Genomic DNA, 17215 nt, shown 5'->3' with positions numbered 1-17215 from the left:
TGGAATCGGGCTTTGGCACGGATGTGCTCGGATTAACTCCGACCGTGACCGCTGTCGTGTTGCGTGTCTGTGTATGATTGCGTCCACACACGCCCGAACACGTCTCCTCCGCCGCAGGTACAGGGTTGTGGAAAAGCTCGCCGCTGAGGAGTTCGAACGGGAGCGGTCCAGAGTGCCGACCAGAGGGCGGACCGAGATCACGCTGTGTTTGAGCTCGGCCCCTGCAAGTCGCTCAGTGTCCCGCTGCATCGCGTCGTCACCCGCTGTCACGCAGGAAGGCCCAGCAGCCTCCGGTGCGCACGAGGCCCCAGGTGAACACACGAGATGAGACAAAAAAGGAGCGAAGGAGAGATAATGGATTGTTCTGTATATTTATGTTATTGTTGTTAGCTTAGCATCACATCCGTGTGTTTTCAGGACATGGTCTTTGGTAACGAAATAAAGATCCGTGCACGTCTGCAGTGCTCCAGCTGCGCCATCTGTGCGAAACCTGTGTGTTGAGATTAGGCAGTCTTTCAGCTCAATTAATTTTGAATTAGCTTGTGACATACCAGATAATTACAACTTGTTTTACTTATAAACATGGAGTGTTTCTGAAGATAATGTTTTGATTTCACGTCCAGGAACGGAACACATCTCGGAGCCAGTCCTTGATCCACAAACCAGGACCAGAAGTCTACTGTCAGGGCCGAGCGTATCACAGCCTCCCCCCACGCCTCCCTGTGAGACAGTCCAGCGGCGCACCGACACAGAGACGCCCGCGGAGACGGAGGACGCCGCCGAGGCTCGGCCTGACCAGAATGTGGTGTCAGACGTCCAGACTGATATGGAGAAGGAGGAGACGCGAGAGCAGGGGGGTCCGGAGGAGCACAAGCAGTGCACAGAAGAGGAAGAGCAGAGAGAAGAGACACACGTTGCAGTTGGACGGGCGGATGTGGAGATGGAGGAGGAGCAGCTGACGGAGCGGGACGTAGAGGACAGCGTCCTGCTGAGCGAGAAGGAGAGACAGAACGAGGAGGTGAACGAAAAGGACAACTGTTCAGCATCCAGCATCTCCTCCACGAGTAGCACCCTGGAGAGGGAGGAACGGGAGGAGAAATTCACCAGTGACACTGAAGCAGGTACGTCAGCTACAGGCTAGTTTGGTTTGGGGCTTCTACCTAGATGACGACATCGTTTTTGTGCCGACAGGCCAATGGAGCCAGAGCGCTAAAGACGCCGACGTGAGCGAGCACTGCAACAAAATCCTCAACGGCAAGCGCTTCATGCTGGACATGCTCTACGCTCACAAGACAACCTGCAGCCACGAGGACAATGAAGCAGAAATGGCTAAAGAAGCGTTTCTGTTTAAGAAGGAAACGGAGGCTAGTGATTCGTCCCTGGCCAGCTTGGCCAGCAGGATCTCCACCCTCAAGGCTCAGAGGCAGGCCAGAGAGGAGAACGTGAAGAAAATGGAGGTGGGACACCTGGACAACCAGGGCAACGTCCGGGCGGTGGCCGAGAAGTTCGGCGATTTGGTCAAAGGCCTGACGTCTCCCGCTGATGCCGAGCCTGCGAAAGAGCAGCAGCAGAGCGACAAATCGCCGGCCTCCGCCGCCTCGCCGCTGCCACCGAAGAAGGAGTCCGACTACATCTGGGACCAGCTGATGGCCTCCCCCAGGGAGCTGCGCATCAAAGAAATGGATTTCACAGACCTGAGGGAGGAGGACGACGTGGACTTTTTAGATATGGACACCGTGATCAGCTCCGGCGACGTGGTTCCGCCACCTCCCCCTCCTCCTTGCAGCACTCCCCTGCCGCCGCCTCTGCCCTTGTTCGGGTGCCCTCCTCCTCCGCCGGTGCTCGGCAAAATGATGCCCCCACCCCCACCCTTCATGGCACCTTTCCCTCCACCCTCTCCCCAGCTGAGCCGAGGGGACGCGCCGCTCTTCCAGAAGAAGAAGAAGACCATCCGGCTCTTCTGGAAAGAGGTGCACCAGGTGGACTGGCAGTGCAAGAGCCACAGGTTCTGCCGGGAATCCCTCTGGTCCAAACTGGAGCCGATTAAACTGGACACGTCCAAGATGGAGCAGCTGTTTGAGTCAAAGTCCAAGGAGCTGCCTGTCACCAAGGTAACCCGGCACAGAGGGTAGCACAGCATGAGTGTTTTTGGCTAGCTTACATTTCTTCAAACAAGGATCAACCTGCAGAAAAGGATCCAAACCTAATAAACTTGTGTCGCTCTTGATGTCGCGCATGAATAAAAAGTCACATCACTCCTAAATCCTCTGTAGCTAAAGAACAGGCCTGAAACATTCTAATAATTTCTAACAGAAAGCCACCGTCGATGGGAAACGGCAAGAAATCATCGTCCTGGACTCAAAACGCAGCAACGCCATAAACATCGGTTTGACCGTCTTACCCCCTCCTCGCACCATCAAGACCGCCATCCTCAACTTCGACGAGTACGCGCTGAACAAAGAAGGCATTGAGGTATTCATCTGCAAGACGCGGACAGCTAATCGATATTAGCCGCGCGCGTTCCTCCTGAACGTCGCTGACTCAGCAGACCACACGGTTCAACGCAGCTGCGCCGCTCACTTGCGGTCGCGCCGGGCCAGATTTCTTTTGGCCGTTGCCGTGCACAGCGGTGATTCCAATTAGCCTCTGCGTGCATATTTTCAGCTCATTTTCTAACCCATAATTTAGAAGGACATTAGATGGTGATTAGAGTTGCTTCATTTTGCTGTTGTGCAGTTTTCAGAGAATCTCCTTCAGCACATTCTTGGCTGTTTTTTTTCTACACACACACACACACACACACACAGAGTCAATTGCTTTGCATATTACACAGAAATCTAAGCAACCCGTTGTTCATGCAAGTATCACTTCCTGATTCTTCTTCTTCCTTTCTATAGAAAATCTTGACAATGATCCCCACAGAGGAGGAGAAACAGAGGATCCAGGAGGCTCAGTTGCTCAACCCTGAAACTCCTCTGGGCAGCGCCGAACAGTTCCTTCTCACCCTCTCCTCCATCACGGAGCTGTCGGCCCGCCTGCAGCTGTGGGCATTCAAGATGGACTACGAGCTAATGGAGAAGGTCACCAAAAAATTAGAGTCATAGATCTGATAGAACAGCACAGATAGTCATTGTAGTGACCGTGGTAAAAGCTGGATTTATGAGCTGTCTTGGGCCCCGGACATCATTGAATAGTCATTGATGCTCATCTGCTTCTCCGTGCTCTTGCAGGAGGTGGCAGAGCCCCTGCAGGACCTGAAGGAAGGGATGGACCAGCTGGAAAAAAACAAGACCCTCCGTTACATCCTGACCACGCTGCTAGCTATAGGGAACTTCCTCAACAGCACTGACGTGAGTGACTGGCCCCCTTAATGACCCGGCCCCCCCAGGTCTCTTTTACTGGCTTCATTTCCTCCCACGCTCCTTCTCCCGCTCCCCTGCCAACATATTTATTTGGCGAGGATGACAGTGGGCTCTGTGTGCGTACGAGAATGTGCTCGCCTGACTGCCTGTCTGCGCCGTCCTTCTACAGTAAAAGTGTTCGTCGTGGCCTCTGTTTAGTCTGGCTCCGTCTGGGGGGTGGTGGGGGAGCTGATTGCTCCCCCACCATTGCTTGGGTTTCAGCCCCCTGCAGCCGACCACGGGACTCTTGTCCTCCTCTGCGTGAAGGAACCTCAAGACCATTGGAGTTTTCATACACAATGTCTGTATTTAGGATTCTCAGAAAGCCTTGTAATCCAGAAATCCCGTAAGGATCACAGCGTATCATCCGTGATCGTTTGAGAGCAGCTTTGTTGTGAGAAGAACACTCATAGGGCGAGGAGACGGCTTTTGGGCTCCAGTTTTGGTCATTTCAGCTAATCTCGCTCTGCGGCTGTGTTTGCATTCTAGGCTAAAGGCTTTGAGCTGAGCTACTTGGAAAAGGTCCCAGAGGTGAAGGACACCGTGCACAAGCAGTCGCTGCTGCATCACGTCTGCGCCATCGTGGTGGAGAAGTTCCCAGACAGCAGCGACCTCTACTCTGAGATCGGCGCCGTCACCCGCCTGACCAAGGTCTGCCTCCAAAAGGCGGTTCTGACGTCTGTTGGCAGCTTCGGCTGTAACAGGAACTGTACTGGGTTTTTTTAGGTGGACTTTGATCAGCTCCAGGACAATCTGGTCCAGATGGAGCGGCGGTGCAAAGCATCGTGGGATCACCTCAAGGTCATAGCCAAGCACGAGATGAAGCCGGCGTTGAAGCAGAAAATGTCCGATTTCCTCAAAGACTGCGCAGAGAGGATCATCATTCTGAAGATTGTACACAGAAGAATCATCAACAGGTCCGCTATGCCGGCTTTTGCTCAGGTTCTCCTGCGGTTCTCCGGGTCTGCCTGACGTATCGCTGCGTGTCCGCAGGTTCCACGCCTTCCTCCTGTTCCTGGGCCACCCGGTGTACGCGGCGCGCGAGGTCAGCGTTCACCGCTTCAGCAAAATCCTGAGCGAATTCGCCCTGGAGTACCGGACCACCAGGGAGCGCGTGCTCCAGCAGAAACTGAAGCGGGCCAACCACAGAGAGCGGAACAAGACCAGAGGGAAAATGATCACAGACGTAAGTCCTCCTCACCACCAGCAGCCAGTCACACACTCCATAATGTTCTCTTTGTTTAGCTTTGGACTTCCCCGGGTTCGGTGCAGCAATGTGAGCCCCCCCCCCCAACGGGGCTGTGTGTCCAGCCCTGCTGTCATTATCCGCGTGCATTTGTGATGACATCAGCAGCGTACCTCCATACTCACACGTCTGGGTTACAGTAGCAACAGGCAGCTGCTTGTTTTGAGTGTATCTGGTTCTGTAGCTGCAGAGCGCTGAGAGACGTCCAGAACAAACACCCTTCCGTGTGATTAACGTCCCTCAGACCCCCAGGAGCAGGACGCCGCGGCGAGGCCTGGCAGGAGGCCTGGCAGGAGGCCTCTTCTGACCCAACCGGAGCTTATCACACGGCTTGAACCATCGTAGAATGAGAAAAGGGGCCGAATAGGACGCTTTTACGACAGTCTGGAGGACTCTCCTAATTTCACACTCTAATTTACTTTAGTTCACTTTTACACTGATGAAACTGCCAAAATCACCACAGGAAATAAGAAAAAAACAGCTCACTGAGTGATCAGGACTGAAAACTGGAAATCCAGCCCCTAAATGAGCATAATATACTCAACATAGTCCTCTGTTCATTTAACTCTGTCTACCTCTGTTATTCTTCAGCCTTTTGCTATTAAATTACTTTTCCTTCTACCCACAATGCATTGCTTTCCATCCTCACTTCCTCTCTGGATCACCGGATGGTTCATTTAGAGCGAGACTGTGAACCAAACCGAGACCCACACTTCCAGGTGGACCAGAGACACAAACTGGGTCAAAGTGGACCAAACAGCTCCGCCTTAAAAAAAAAAAACTGTTTACGACCGTTTGTGCTGGTAAACAACAGCAATGTGTCACTTCTGTCATCTGTTGAAGGAATCCTTCGTTTGATAAAAGATGCTTTGGCCGCTATTGTGTCTTGTACTTACACCCTTCATATTTCTCATTTTTCCTCTCCACTTCCTGGATCTAGAGTGAGGAGGATGATAGTCAGGTAACTACGTGCACAGAAAAGCATGTGCGTGACATTTGCTGTGACTAACGTTCAAGCAGACCGAGATGTCGCAACAGGAAGTGGTGCGTTTAACAAAGGGCGCCTGATCCCGACTGACGGGTTTGGTGCCAGCGGCGTGTTTGCAACGTTGCCTGTCTGCATCGTTTTAACGAGCTGCCTTCGTTTAGTGGAAACTCGAGGTTCACCTTCACCATCAAATCTATAAACCCCGTTTCTTCTCCGTCCCAGAGCGGTAAATTTGGCGGCACCTCGTCAGAAGCACAGGAGAACCAGCCTCAGGGGATCCAGACTGCTGCAGAAGCAGCCGAGCACGAGAGCATGAAGGCGGTGTTGAGGAGCGGCCTGCGGGAGGGCGAGAGCGGGACGTCCACGGTGCCGGGCCTGCGCACGCGCACCCGCGCCGGCAGCGGCAGAGGTCCGCCCCCTTCTTTAGACCAGCTGACGTTGTCTGAGAAGGTCAGAAAGCAACAGTGTCTACAATTTGTCGTTTTAGCGCGCGTCGCCCCGTGGTGCCCGGCCAGCGACGACCTCTTGAACGGCGCCGACGACACGGCCGACGAGATCATGGAGAGGATCGTCAGGTCGGCCACTCAGGGACCCAGCCAGCGGACGCAGCCTCGGGAGAGGAGACGGTCCCGGGTCAACCGCAAGTCACGTAAGAGGCGGCAGCAGGTTGGCTACGTTAGCGCGAGCGGACATTAGCAACGTAACGTGTGTTTCTTTGCCCTCGTCAGTGAGGAGAACGCTAAAGAACGGTCTGACCCCGGAGGAGGCCAACGCTCTGGGCTTGTCCAGCGGCTCAGAGATGCAGGTGTGAAGCCTCGGAAGCGCCCCCGTCCAGACCGGCGACTCCCATTTTAGTCGAGTCGAGCCCACCGCTTTGCTCTTCCAGGAGAGCGGACAAAAGCGGCGTTTTCGGAGGAGCGCCGCCGCTGGGAAAAACATCGCAAAGCTTAGCCGCAATCATCCTTCCAACCTGCACAAACCGTTTATCGAAATTTGTAAGTCTGACGCGCGTCGGCGTCCGCGGCCTCCGCCAACGGAAGGGCTAAACGTGCACGTGGCGTTACTACTGTGGTCGTTTCTGATGCTTCTCAAGACGGTGCTCCGACGGGACACAATTGCACTGGACGCTGAGGATCGATGGAATGTGAAAAGATGAACCACTACGCATCTCCGCAGTAGCACACTTCTCATCCCATTCAGAGGAGCGCCGTTCGGTTGCCATGGATACAACCAGGCGACGCCGCCCGTCGGGGTCAGTGTGCAGGTGCAGCCGCACATTTCCGAGTGCCTTTCCCGGCCGCGGTTATTTATTCAGACGTTTCAGGGACATATGGAGACGACGTCACTGCAGGTGTGCACGTGAGGAGTATGTGCACGTGAGGAAAGCCGCGCACCGCCTGAGCCGTGACCCGTCTTCATCCAGTATTTCCTAACGTGTCCTGTCAAAACGTTCCCGCCCGTGTTTGGTGACTTTAGCGTATTTATGACGTAGCTGCCTTCTCCCGGAACGCCGTACTGATGTTCGAGTCGGAATTCCTCCTGTTTTTTTTTTAAAGAGAACGTGGTCGAACTCCAGTCCAGGAAGCGCACCAGCAGACTTTAACTCTCCAGCACCTTAGCCTCGACCTGTAGCATGAAAACGAGTATTTATGGGGCGAAGAACTCGGCGTTCGCAGGAGGAGTGAAGCGAAGCCACATTTCCACGACTGTCCGCGTCTCCGTGTGTAGAATAGTGTATTATAGACTAAAGCAGTATTATTCCGAGGTTATTTAAGAGGAGCAAGCCGTGAATTCAGAGGTGCGAGGTCGGGAGTGGCTTTTTTGATACTTCAGACTGATGAAACGTCTATGATCAACCCTGCAGAACCTTCATTGCGAGGTTTAGTCAAGCCTTCAGACGGCGCCGCTCAAACGTACGGACACGGCGCGCTTCCGCCGCAGCTTCTGTTGCACCTCTGCCCATTAAACTACAATAAAAAGAGGCTCCTTCAAACCCGCTCTGGCGCCGTGTCGTTTGTCTCAAACAAAGTCACACATTGGGAGGAAGAAAGAGAAACAGGAAACCTCAAGTCTCTTTATTTTCAGTCCACACAACCCAAAGCTTCAAGTCACTTTACGCTGAAGAGCAGATCGCTTCATGACAGCCTCGGCGTTTCCGACCTCCTGCGTGTCGACGGGCGCGGCGGAGCTGCAATTAGGGCTGGCCTTGGTAAACTGCAGAGGCTAAGGTGGGCCGGACCGCTACTCACGAGAGGGGGGGCGAGGTGGGGAAACACAACCGAGCACAAAAAGCACTAAAGTTAAAAAGCAGCTCAACAGTCCCAGCAAATCCAGTGCAACCGAGACGCGCTTGGCTCCGGACCAGCTCAAGCTTCAAGACGAGGGCCACAAACGAGGAATTAAAAGAATTTGCATCTCCTGATCACAATTTCTAATTCATTCATGTACATTCTCCCTGAACATTTGTTTGCACAGTACCTCAAAATCGTATAAATTACAAAATGGACTATTTCCCTTTCAACCAGACGTGATTTACTTAGTAAAAGCCCTGGATGAGAGACAAGAAAAAGCTTTATTCAGTTTACATTGTATATTGCTACATAAAAAGTTTTATAAGGGAATATTTTTTTCTTAAATTTTGCATATTTTCTTTAGGTGTGTGGTTTGGTGTCAGCATCAATAACCTCAAATTAGCTCAGAAATAGCACCAACGTACAAACGCCTGACACGTCACCCGTCAGGAGTTTATTCAAGGTTAGTTTTAGTAAAAAAAAAAAAAAAAAACACAAAAAAACCCCCAAAGATGCGGCAGTTTTGTAGCGCGTTTTAGTTCTGAACCACAACGTGATTGGATTTGTAGATTTGAAAAGCAGAAATTATGGCCGAACCCTCCCAATAAAAGCCTCCTTTGATGGCAGACGTGCGCTCGGGGTGACGGGAACAAACGTAGCGATGCGGTTGAGAACGCTTCCCCACTCAACTCATAGCATTTTGGATCTGGCTCAAATTAGAAATGAGAGAAAAATAAAAAGAGACGACTCCCCCCAAACGCCTTCCTGTCAAACACAAACACGGAGGTCAGCTTCAGTTGGGGAAACGGCTGAAGTTTAAGGTGTCTAAAAAGATTATATAAAAACAGATGTCCAGATTATAGCTTCTGTGAGGAAAACGTCAAGTTTACGCTGTTTTTTTTTCTCCTTTTTCTTTAAAAATACCTCTTTAAAACCACGGTCTGATATTACTTTGAACACATAGCACCAGCTATCGGATCGTGCCAAGCCTTGGGTTTGGTCTAAAGAGCAAGTCTGTGCTGCGCTGACGCGGCTTCGCACAGGCGTTGGTGAGACAATTTGACAAATCTTCAAAAAAAAACTTAAAGTGCCACTTCAGTCCCACTCCGGCTTCCCAGACTTCAGCCGTCTAAACCTAACCACAGTACGCGGGTCCTATCTAAGACAAATGATGGGGGGCTTCAAGCATTTCCATGAGGAAAGTGTCGATAGGTGTGTCACCGATCAGCTTAAAGAAGAACAGGTGCTCCAAGCACTTCAAGCCGATGGAGCGCAGCGCCGGCAGGCGGAGGAGGAGCTTGGCGAATCTGTGAGGGAGGGACACAAAAGCGGCGTTGAGCTCTGGTGACGCGGGTGCGGCGGCCGGTCCCCATCAGGGCGTTACCTTCCCTGCTGCTCCGGGTATCTCTGTTTGCAGTAGGCCTCCAGCGACGCGTAGACCTTCTCTCGGAGCAGCTCCACCTCGCTGGATTTGGAAAGTCCTTTTGCATCTGCAAAACACTTCTGACGGTTAGCACCGATCTCTGGCTGACAAGCCTGGCGTGGGCCGTGCGCGGGCACCTGGGTTGAAGAGGACGATGGCCCGCAGGCAGCCGAGCTCCGTCTTGTCCATTTGCATATCTCTCATTTTATTGACGAGCTCGGTCAGGACCCTGAGCGGGGACAGACGGAGCAGGTTAAAAGGTCAGAGTCTTCATCATACGACCGGGGCTGAAGGGGAGAAAAGCCGATTACCTGTCAAAGATGGCCCCGACCTCTGCGCTCTGCACGTTCTCCCTGTCACAAACCACACAGGCTTCGTTTAAGACGCCGCTTCACCACGTGTAAAAGTGCTTCCGCGCGGCGCCCGTACCTGTCGAAGATGGCTCCCACTCCCGCGCTGTTGGCGCTGTCCCGCTGCAGCTCCGAGGCCAGCAGGACGCCGTCTTTGGAGTTGATGGAGCGGTGGGAGAATGACGCGATGAGCAGCTCGTTCCAGCCTAGGTATGACGCAATCAAACGCGGGTCAGTCGGCAGCGCAACGCTAAACACGTGGTCAAGCCAGAGCCGCCGCGGCTGCACGCCAGCTTCCCCAGCGCCGCGTTGTGACAGATTTCGCTAGGACTTCACGCTAAAATGGAAGCACGCTCCCGTCCGGCTGCCCTCGACCTCAGGACGGATCCGAGCGCGTCTACGTCCAACCAGGGGAAAGCCAACACTCCAAATCTGCTTTTACTGAATGTCTGGCTTGTTATACACGTAAATATTCCGTTTTCTCTCGAGGCTACACAACAAAATGTGAAGTTTTAGGATTGTTGGAGCAGGACGCGGACGGCGTTGGCTCCCACCTGCACGGAGGAGGATGACCTGGTCCTCTAGTGGTAGTTCGGAGAAGTGAGGGATTCTCTTCGCCCACTCCACTAAAGCAAACAGCTGCTTGTCTGCAGTCTGGCAGATGTTGGACACGGCATCGTGAGGCTGAAAGCAGACAACACATCAGACGAACGTACAAGCAGATTTCTATACATCCGGGTGTCCCCGTCTCTGCTGATCTACTCACCGAGTTGCCAGCGGAAACGCCGTCGGAGTGCAGCTCGGTTTTCTGCTCCACGGCCGTCTCCGCCGCCAAGATCTTCTCCACGGGCATCTCCTCGTTCACGCTGACGCTGAACTCCAGCTCCCCTTCGCGCTCTCGGTTCCTCTGGCGCTCCTCCTGGACTGCTGCGTCAGGCAAAACACGAGGAAAGGGCAGTGAGGGAGGGCGCCGGATCAGAAACGCACCCACCCGAATCAAGACGCCGGCTCAGTTACCTTCCCTCTTCATGCCCATGGCCAGGCACTTCTGATAGCGGCAGTACTGGCAGCGGTTGCGCTGGCGTTTGTCCACCAGACACTCTTTGTTGTCCCTGCAGGTGTAGCTCAGGTCTTTGCGCACAGTCCTTTTAAAGAAACCTTTACAGCCCTCGCAGCTGTAAACGCCGTAGTGTTTCCCTGAAGAGACACAGGTGGCGAGCGAAAAGGGCGAGAGCGTCAGTGACGTTTCGCCGGGCAGAACGTGGAGGAAACGCGGGCGCCGACCACCGTCTCACTCACCAGAAGAACGGTCCCCGCAAATGACACACATGCGCTTCTGAGACATCATCAGGCCGGGGCTGTGAGCCGGCACGGGCCTCAAGCCGAAGGGAGGCTTGATATCTTCCGAGCTGCTAATTGAGTGCATCCCTGACGGTGGCGTGGATGAAGAGATCTGGAAACAGAGCGCAGCCACAGCGAAACACTGGTCATATCCGCCAGCTCGTGGACGTAATCCAAGCCACGTGCACGCGGGGCGGCCTTACCTGACTGGTGCTGATGGATCCGAATCCCAACGAGGCCGAGACAGGCGATTTAAGCGAGGAGCTGGTAACTGAAAGGAGAAGCCAAGATGTTGGTGGGCTGCTGTGGTGACATGGCTACAAACTGGATAACACTGAATTCCCTAACTCAACCTTAACTGGGCTGAAATCAAAGCAGGCTCAATTATTTACCTCCTCACTGTCTCAAAGTACAACCCAATTCAAGTGCAAGTGAATGAAGCCGATTAAAAATTCGACTTTTCTGCCTGGATACAGTAACCGGCCATCTAAATATGTCAGACAGCTGTAGGGGTTTTCTTCTTTGGGGCTAATAAAATGGAGCCTTTCCCTCATTAGTTTTGTCCGAACATTTTTTTTGGATCAGCTTGGCCCGTTTCCAGCTGTTCGTGACACTTTAATGAAATAAAAACCGATCTGGTACGTTGTGTACGGAATTCCCCCCAGCAGCTAGTTATAGTCGTGCTACCCATTAAACCACTTTTATGGCACGTTTAGCGTCGTTCACCAACACCGATTAACGTGGCCGAACAAAAGGCACACGAATGTGAAACCTAGTGAACACACAATAATAAACTGTTCGACATGCAGTTTCTGATTTTATTTTAACGCACGGGTCGTTTGTTGACGGTAGCTCGTTACTGTGCAACGTGACAAACTTCACAAGATTTTACGGAAACTTTGTCTGCAAAACTTGAAAAGAGAGCTTCCGTTTGTCTTTTCGTGATCAAATTATACAGTTGCGACTGTAAAATACTGAAAACACTGCACAAACAACGCACAGATTCGGCTTTCGTGGTTTGTTAGCTACCTAGCTAGCTGCGGATCCATGTACGTTAGCAGCCCGTAGCACCGTGAACATTAGCTTTGCTTGCCACAAGCTTAGCAAACTGGGTCAATAAAGTTAATGCAAATTTTACAGTTTTAACTCACAATATGTGCCTAGAAGGTTAATCGCCAGGAAACGAAGAGCTGGGTAATTCGACGGCCATGGAACGTCTTATAAACCAGAGCTAGCAGCTTTAGCTGGACATTACGGCTAACTTTGCAAAAGGCGAGCAAAGCTAATGCTTTGGTAGCATTAGCATTTGTGCACGGCTCCCGGTGATAGTCCGAAGCAGTAATTGTTGACTAAATAGCTCACGGTTATCTAAAGGCAGGAATCACTTACCAGACACACCTTCGACGCATTGTTGGGGGGGTGTGAACGCGTGTCGCTGTGCTCAGTGTGTGGAGATCAGCAGGGGACGAGAGGGCGACACTTAAATCCGATTTACTTCAACTTGGTGCTGTTTTTGTTTACAGGCCATGATGGAGCGGTGCCAGGACGGCTTCAGCCTCCCAGAACCACCCAAAACACAGCTGTCATATGACACTCCCGCAAGAAAGCCTGACCTCTAATTTAATCACATCCAGGGTGCATCTGAGATGGGGCCCGAAATATATGTTTGAGCAGGGGGGACCCCGAATATTCTGGCATTTTGGTGAAGTTTTCTCTTATTTTGACAGCTTCTCTCTGGAGCTGCACATGTGCACACAGTTGCTCACACGCATCTCTGACAGTGGATCATGTAAGACAGGCAAAGCTGGAACCTGAAAAACTGCTTCGACGTGTGTGTTTCTGAGGACGCATTCTTGCTCTGACCTCTGCGCCGCACACACACACATGCAGGTTTCCGTCAGAGAAACCTCATTTTAGCCTCATATTTATGTGACCCGTCTGGGGAGAACTCCATCAAGATGAAGCGGATCCATTTTTATCTACTTATAACCTCAGGTTTGATTCATCTCATTCTTTTTGTTGTGTAATTGTATAAATCAATGAATGTGTGTGTGTGTGTGTGTAACAAATGTTTATTTTATTTGCAGGAATGTGCCCCGTCGCGCTGATTTCTTCTGATTTTCACCTCATTACGCATCCAAAGAGCTATGACGATGCAAAAACTTACTGCAGACACTTTTACGGCGATTTAGCCACAGTTCACAACCTCTCCGACATGAACCATCTGATGGCTTCGGCTCTAAATGACTCCACCAGAGCCTGGATCGGCCTGGAGAACGGACGGGTGTGGAGGTGGCACTGGTCCCAGCCCGACCAGATACTGGACTACGTCAACTGGGGGCCTGGGGAACCCCAGAACAAGAGCCGCGACGGGTGTGCGGCGATGGACGGACGCGGCCGGTGGTTCGAGAGCGACTGTGCGGCCTTGAGGAGCTTCCTTTGCCAGGGTGAGTAGCAGCACGCTGGGATCTGAGTCCATTTGGATGCTGGGATTGAATCTGGTTTAACGCTGCCCCTCAGGCGTTGGCGGGACGGGTGGGTACACATTGGTCGGCCAGGCCAAATCCTGGCGAGACGCTCAGCTTCACTGCAGGGACCTTCTGTCTGATCTGGTCATCGTGCGCTCAGCAGAGACCAACGAAGCCGCGCTGAGAGCGTCGGCCTCCCAGACTGTCTGGATCGGCCTCTTCAAGGACCCCTGGAGGTGGTCCGACGGCAGCCCCGCGTCCTTCCGCCACTGGAAACCGTCCCAGCCGAACTACCTCAAGGGCCAGGACTGCGTGGTGACCGTGTTCAGTGACCAGGGGAAGTGGAACGACCTGAGGTGCGGCAGGAGGCACCACTTTGTCTGTCGTGGGGGTGAGTTTCTGTCCACCCGACCTTGAATTAGAAACATTCCTGATTTCATGGGGTGAATTTCGTCTTCACAGCAAGGAAATACGTCACAACCACCACAGCTGCGACCAGCGACCAGGAGCCCACCAGAACAACCCGCAACACTACAGCGGTCGAGATATGGACTCACCTGACCGTCTGGGCCTCCACAAACGCCTCGTCCGAGGCTGCAGCCGTCAGCCAGCTCACGCCAAACGCCACCGATGGGGCGACCCGTTCGCCGACCCCTGAGGTGACAACAGCGCGGCTACCTTCTCAACCAACAGGCGGTTCCGTGCGCTCTGGTGAGAAGCTTTTTTTTTTTCTCATTTGCAACGAAGGTCCGTTGTAAAGTTCACTAAAATCCCTCTTGTCTTAAAGAGAACCTCATATTGATCCGGGAGAACCTGACCTGGATCCAGGCCTTGAGTTACTGCAGGAAGAACCACGTGGACCTCGTCCACATCACCACCCGGGACGTTCAGGAGAAGGTGGCCGCGATCGTGAAGAACTCCACCTCCCCGCACGTGTGGACCGGTCTGCGCTACACCTGCCTGTTCAACTTCTGGTTCTGGGCCACTTCGGCTCCTGGCTGTTACCAGAATTGGGCCCCAGGACAGGGACCCCAGCGGGACTATGGCTGCCGGGTGACGGGTGCTGTTCAGGCCACTGGGGGGCAGCAGTGGGTGGGCTTACCTGATGGGGAGAGGCTGAACTTCATCTGCAGCGCTTGTGCTGGATGATCGCTGACGCCCGGAAAGCTGTTCTGGGACGACGTTTGTGACTCGGGACAGTCGACCCAGAACGGGGCCGCGTTCCAACGCTGCGAGGACACAGCTGCCTTCCTCTTTGTTCTAACTGAATTTCATTAAAGACGTTTTTTACATGCTGTCCGCGGGCGTGTGCATTCATGGGAACGTGAATCTGCATCTTACTCACACCATTTGCGCGACCTCCCCGATTGTCCTTCCTCGACCACCTGAGCGCCGCTGCGAACGGCCCCGCCAGCTGCCCCCGCTGACCTGACCTTCACTGGCAGCAGCCCGGACGCACATTCACGCCCCCGCCCGCACCGTGCCTAAAAGCGTGGGAATGATGTCATCTTTACATCATTTCAGCGACGTATCTCCAGCGGGTTTCGGGCTTGTGTTTCGGCCTCTTGTGATGTTTCTGCATTTTAAACTGCTGATTGCAGCGACCACATTCGACCATAAAAGCCAGCGAGCGTGTGTCTTTTAGAACCCGCCGCCGCTCTGATCACGGCGTCCGCGTCTACAATGAGGGTCCCGTCACCTGTCAATTACCACGGGCCATTACACATGCGCGACCAGGGCCTCTCCCATCGGTTCAATGTTAATGTCTTTTCTCAGCCCCGTCCCCTCTTGTGTGCTGTCCAGCTGGCTCTGACCTCTGACCCTTTCGCCCTCACTCCTGACCCCCAAGGACATTCCCACGCCACGTCCCCGCTGGTCACTGCCTCCTGCATTTGTAGCTAACATGGCGGCAGCCATGAGTGGGATCAGTGTAACGCAGCCTCACCCTGACACAAGTGTGGAGCAGTTGCTGTTTAGGAGGCGCTCGGGACAGGAAGGCACAGCCGCAGGTGTCTTCTGAGCTCCTGGACGTTGCTTTATCGTGTCCATCTTTAGCTTTTTTGAACAAGTTTCATTGTGAAGCAATGCTGAACAATAAAATAACCTAGTTTATTAACCCTGATGACTGGTGGAATTTAATCTTAAATAAATAATGCAGTTGTGTCCTCTCTGCCTGTCACACCCGATTGCATCCTTCACCCCTTCACCCCTCGGTGGCTCCCTCCCTCCCTCCCTCCCTCCCTTCTTCCCTTCTGTCACTTTCACAGCTAATTGAAAAAAAAAGGAGGGATTTTCTCCATTGAGGCCGGGTCTCTTAGGTAACCCCAGTCCTGCATGAAATGAGATGGACAGAAGAGAGAGACGCAGAGGGGGACACGGACGTGCAATCTGGAGGAGCGAGGGACGAGGACGGTCGCAGCAGAGAGGGAGCTTGAGCTAAAGAACCTTAGATTCAAGCTTTAATCTGCAGACAAGGGCAGAAACCATATTTGGGATTATTATTGAAGTATTGGTGATTCGTCACGTGAGTATTCAGTCAGCTTATCGTCTTTATGTGACACATTAGGAGATAAAACGTTCAAACTCTGTGACGATCAAGAGAAACAAGTTTGTGTGTATTGTAGCGTAGTTACACACCCGTCTAATCACCATCCTTTGACCCTTGTCTTTGGTCTCGGAGCAGTTGCAGGTCTTTTGCAGGTTTTTGGACCAGCGGATGCGATTTTCCTCAAATCTTCCTGGTTTCATCCGGGAGCTACCCATCGCAGGTTTGACAGGAAGTCTGGTGTTGATTGTCCAAACGCAATTCTTGTGTGACTCCGCGTCCAGGAGTTGTGGATGGACATCATGCCCCCGGCTCTCGTTGACGTCCTCTCACTGTGAGTTAGACGGGTGGTGATGGAAGACTGCACTGGTGCCCAGAGGGCAAATCGAACTTCAAAGGGGCTTTGATCACAGAGTCACCTGTGTGTTACGTAACCTTGTATTATTGGGGGGGGGGGCACGAGCTGATAAACATGTGGTAATATTTTTATTCTACTTTGTGACCTTTGTGAAACACTAACGTCCAACATCTGTTTCCAGATTTGATTGTTTTAGTGTCTTTTTCAGTGTTTCTCCTCTCTTTTATAATGCAAAGTGTCTTTGATTTTTTTGAAAGGTGCCTCACAAAGAAAATGCATCGTTATTATTGTTAATATCACCACTATTCGTCTGCTGTGACCTATGACCTGTGACCTGCGACCTGTGAACGAGGAAAGAAATAAAGTTGGAGTTTGTCTCATGGTTTTCTGTCACTCTTTTGGTTTTTATTCAGTTTGGCTGCGAGGAAAACACACACGACATTATTTGTTTTGGGGCTTTCGAAACAAACCAGAAGCGCAAGAAGAATAAACTTGTTTTTGTTAAGCAATTTCCAGTCCCCTCCACCCCCCCCCCCCAAAAAAAAGAATTCTTGATTTCTCAGAAATCACATGATCTGGGGGAAAACAGGCAGGTTCGTTGGCCAATGGGTACCAGAAAGTGATTGTGAAATATAAACAAACAAAGCTGGGGTAGCAGCTAAAATATGCTGCCATTTTTAATGCTGCAGGTCTCTTTTTAATATTTTTGCATTTAAAAACACGCATAATTCCTCCCCCGGTTGCACTCAAGTCCTGAAGCAGCCTGAGTTGGACTCTGGAGACGGCAGAAAAGAGTTTCATGTT

At 52.3% G+C, this 17215-nt stretch overlaps 3 protein-coding genes across 7 annotated transcripts in view; 2 read left to right on the top strand and 1 right to left on the bottom strand.

Moving 5' to 3' along the window:
- The window catches only part of fhod3b (formin homology 2 domain containing 3b), a 56998-nt gene extending 48577 nt beyond the window's left edge, over positions 1-8421 (top strand). Inside the window, exons 16-27 of the mRNA XM_011605742.2 lie at positions 118-311; positions 624-1121; positions 1192-2111; positions 2314-2472; positions 2898-3080; positions 3231-3350; positions 3891-4052; positions 4128-4318; positions 4395-4587; positions 5858-6044; positions 6123-6284; positions 6364-8421. Of these exons, the coding sequence (XP_011604044.2) occupies positions 118-311; positions 624-1121; positions 1192-2111; positions 2314-2472; positions 2898-3080; positions 3231-3350; positions 3891-4052; positions 4128-4318; positions 4395-4587; positions 5858-6044; positions 6123-6284; positions 6364-6446 (3052 nt within the window). The 3' untranslated portion in view covers positions 6447-8421. The remainder of the gene's footprint in view (positions 1-117; positions 312-623; positions 1122-1191; positions 2112-2313; positions 2473-2897; positions 3081-3230; positions 3351-3890; positions 4053-4127; positions 4319-4394; positions 4588-5857; positions 6045-6122; positions 6285-6363) is intronic.
- On the bottom strand, positions 7697-12577 carry rxrbb (retinoid x receptor, beta b). Of its 3 annotated transcripts, none has more exons than XM_011605745.2 (11): positions 12439-12577; positions 11244-11311; positions 10999-11152; positions 10717-10896; positions 10466-10626; positions 10254-10383; positions 9779-9905; positions 9661-9702; positions 9487-9578; positions 9311-9416; positions 7697-9233 (listed from the first exon to the last, which is right to left on the bottom strand). In XM_011605745.2, the coding sequence occupies exons 3-11, from the start codon at positions 11123-11125 to the stop codon at positions 9086-9088; spliced, it is 1113 nt and encodes a 370-aa protein (XP_011604047.1). In that variant the 5' UTR covers positions 11126-11152; positions 11244-11311; positions 12439-12577; the 3' UTR covers positions 7697-9085. The 3 variants fall into 3 exon arrangements, with proteins under 3 accessions (XP_011604047.1, XP_011604045.1, XP_011604046.1); XM_011605743.2 differs by having other exon boundaries at positions 12430-12568; XM_011605744.2 differs by lacking the exon at positions 12439-12577 and adding an exon at positions 12192-12401.
- A 151-nt stretch (positions 12578-12728) lies between these two features.
- On the top strand, positions 12729-15677 carry LOC101065132 (macrophage mannose receptor 1-like). Of its 3 annotated transcripts, XM_029838395.1 has the most exons (6): positions 12729-13035; positions 13128-13487; positions 13561-13575; positions 13672-13899; positions 13971-14219; positions 14296-15677. In XM_029838395.1, the coding sequence occupies exons 1-6, from the start codon at positions 12999-13001 to the stop codon at positions 14655-14657; spliced, it is 1251 nt and encodes a 416-aa protein (XP_029694255.1). In that variant the 5' UTR covers positions 12729-12998; the 3' UTR covers positions 14658-15677. The 3 variants fall into 3 exon arrangements, with proteins under 3 accessions (XP_029694255.1, XP_011604049.2, XP_011604048.2); XM_011605747.2 differs by lacking the exon at positions 13561-13575; XM_011605746.2 differs by having other exon boundaries at positions 13561-13899.
- Positions 15678-17215: the final 1538 nt, after the last annotated feature.

Source organism: Takifugu rubripes, chromosome 7 (genome assembly GCF_901000725.2).
Source record: "Takifugu rubripes chromosome 7, fTakRub1.2, whole genome shotgun sequence".
NCBI classification, from domain to species: Eukaryota; Metazoa; Chordata; class Actinopteri; order Tetraodontiformes; family Tetraodontidae; genus Takifugu; species Takifugu rubripes.
Note: the sequence above shows the minus strand (reverse complement) of the source record. Positions and strands in the feature narration are given on the sequence as shown.

What these genes read in the sequence shown, in the direction of transcription:
- rxrbb (XM_011605745.2), bottom strand. Translation starts at nt 11,125, where the DNA reads ATGCACTCAATTAGCAGCTCGGAAGATATCAAGCCTCCCTTCGGCTTG. An exon ending in TTGCGGGGACCGTTCTTCTG is followed by an intron (nt 10,897 to 10,998) that starts GTGAGTGAGACG and finishes GTGTCTCTTCAG; the next exon opens with GGAAACACTACGGCGTTTAC. An exon ending in GCGTTTCCGCTGGCAACTCG is followed by an intron (nt 10,384 to 10,465) that starts GTGAGTAGATCA and finishes GTCTGCTTTCAG; the next exon opens with CCTCACGATGCCGTGTCCAA.
- LOC101065132 (XM_011605746.2), top strand. Translation starts at nt 12,999, where the DNA reads ATGAAGCGGATCCATTTTTATCTACTTATAACCTCAG. An exon ending in CCACTTTGTCTGTCGTGGGG is followed by an intron (nt 13,900 to 13,970) that starts GTGAGTTTCTGT and finishes TCGTCTTCACAG; the next exon opens with CAAGGAAATACGTCACAACC. An exon ending in AGGCGGTTCCGTGCGCTCTG is followed by an intron (nt 14,220 to 14,295) that starts GTGAGAAGCTTT and finishes CTTGTCTTAAAG; the next exon opens with AGAACCTCATATTGATCCGG.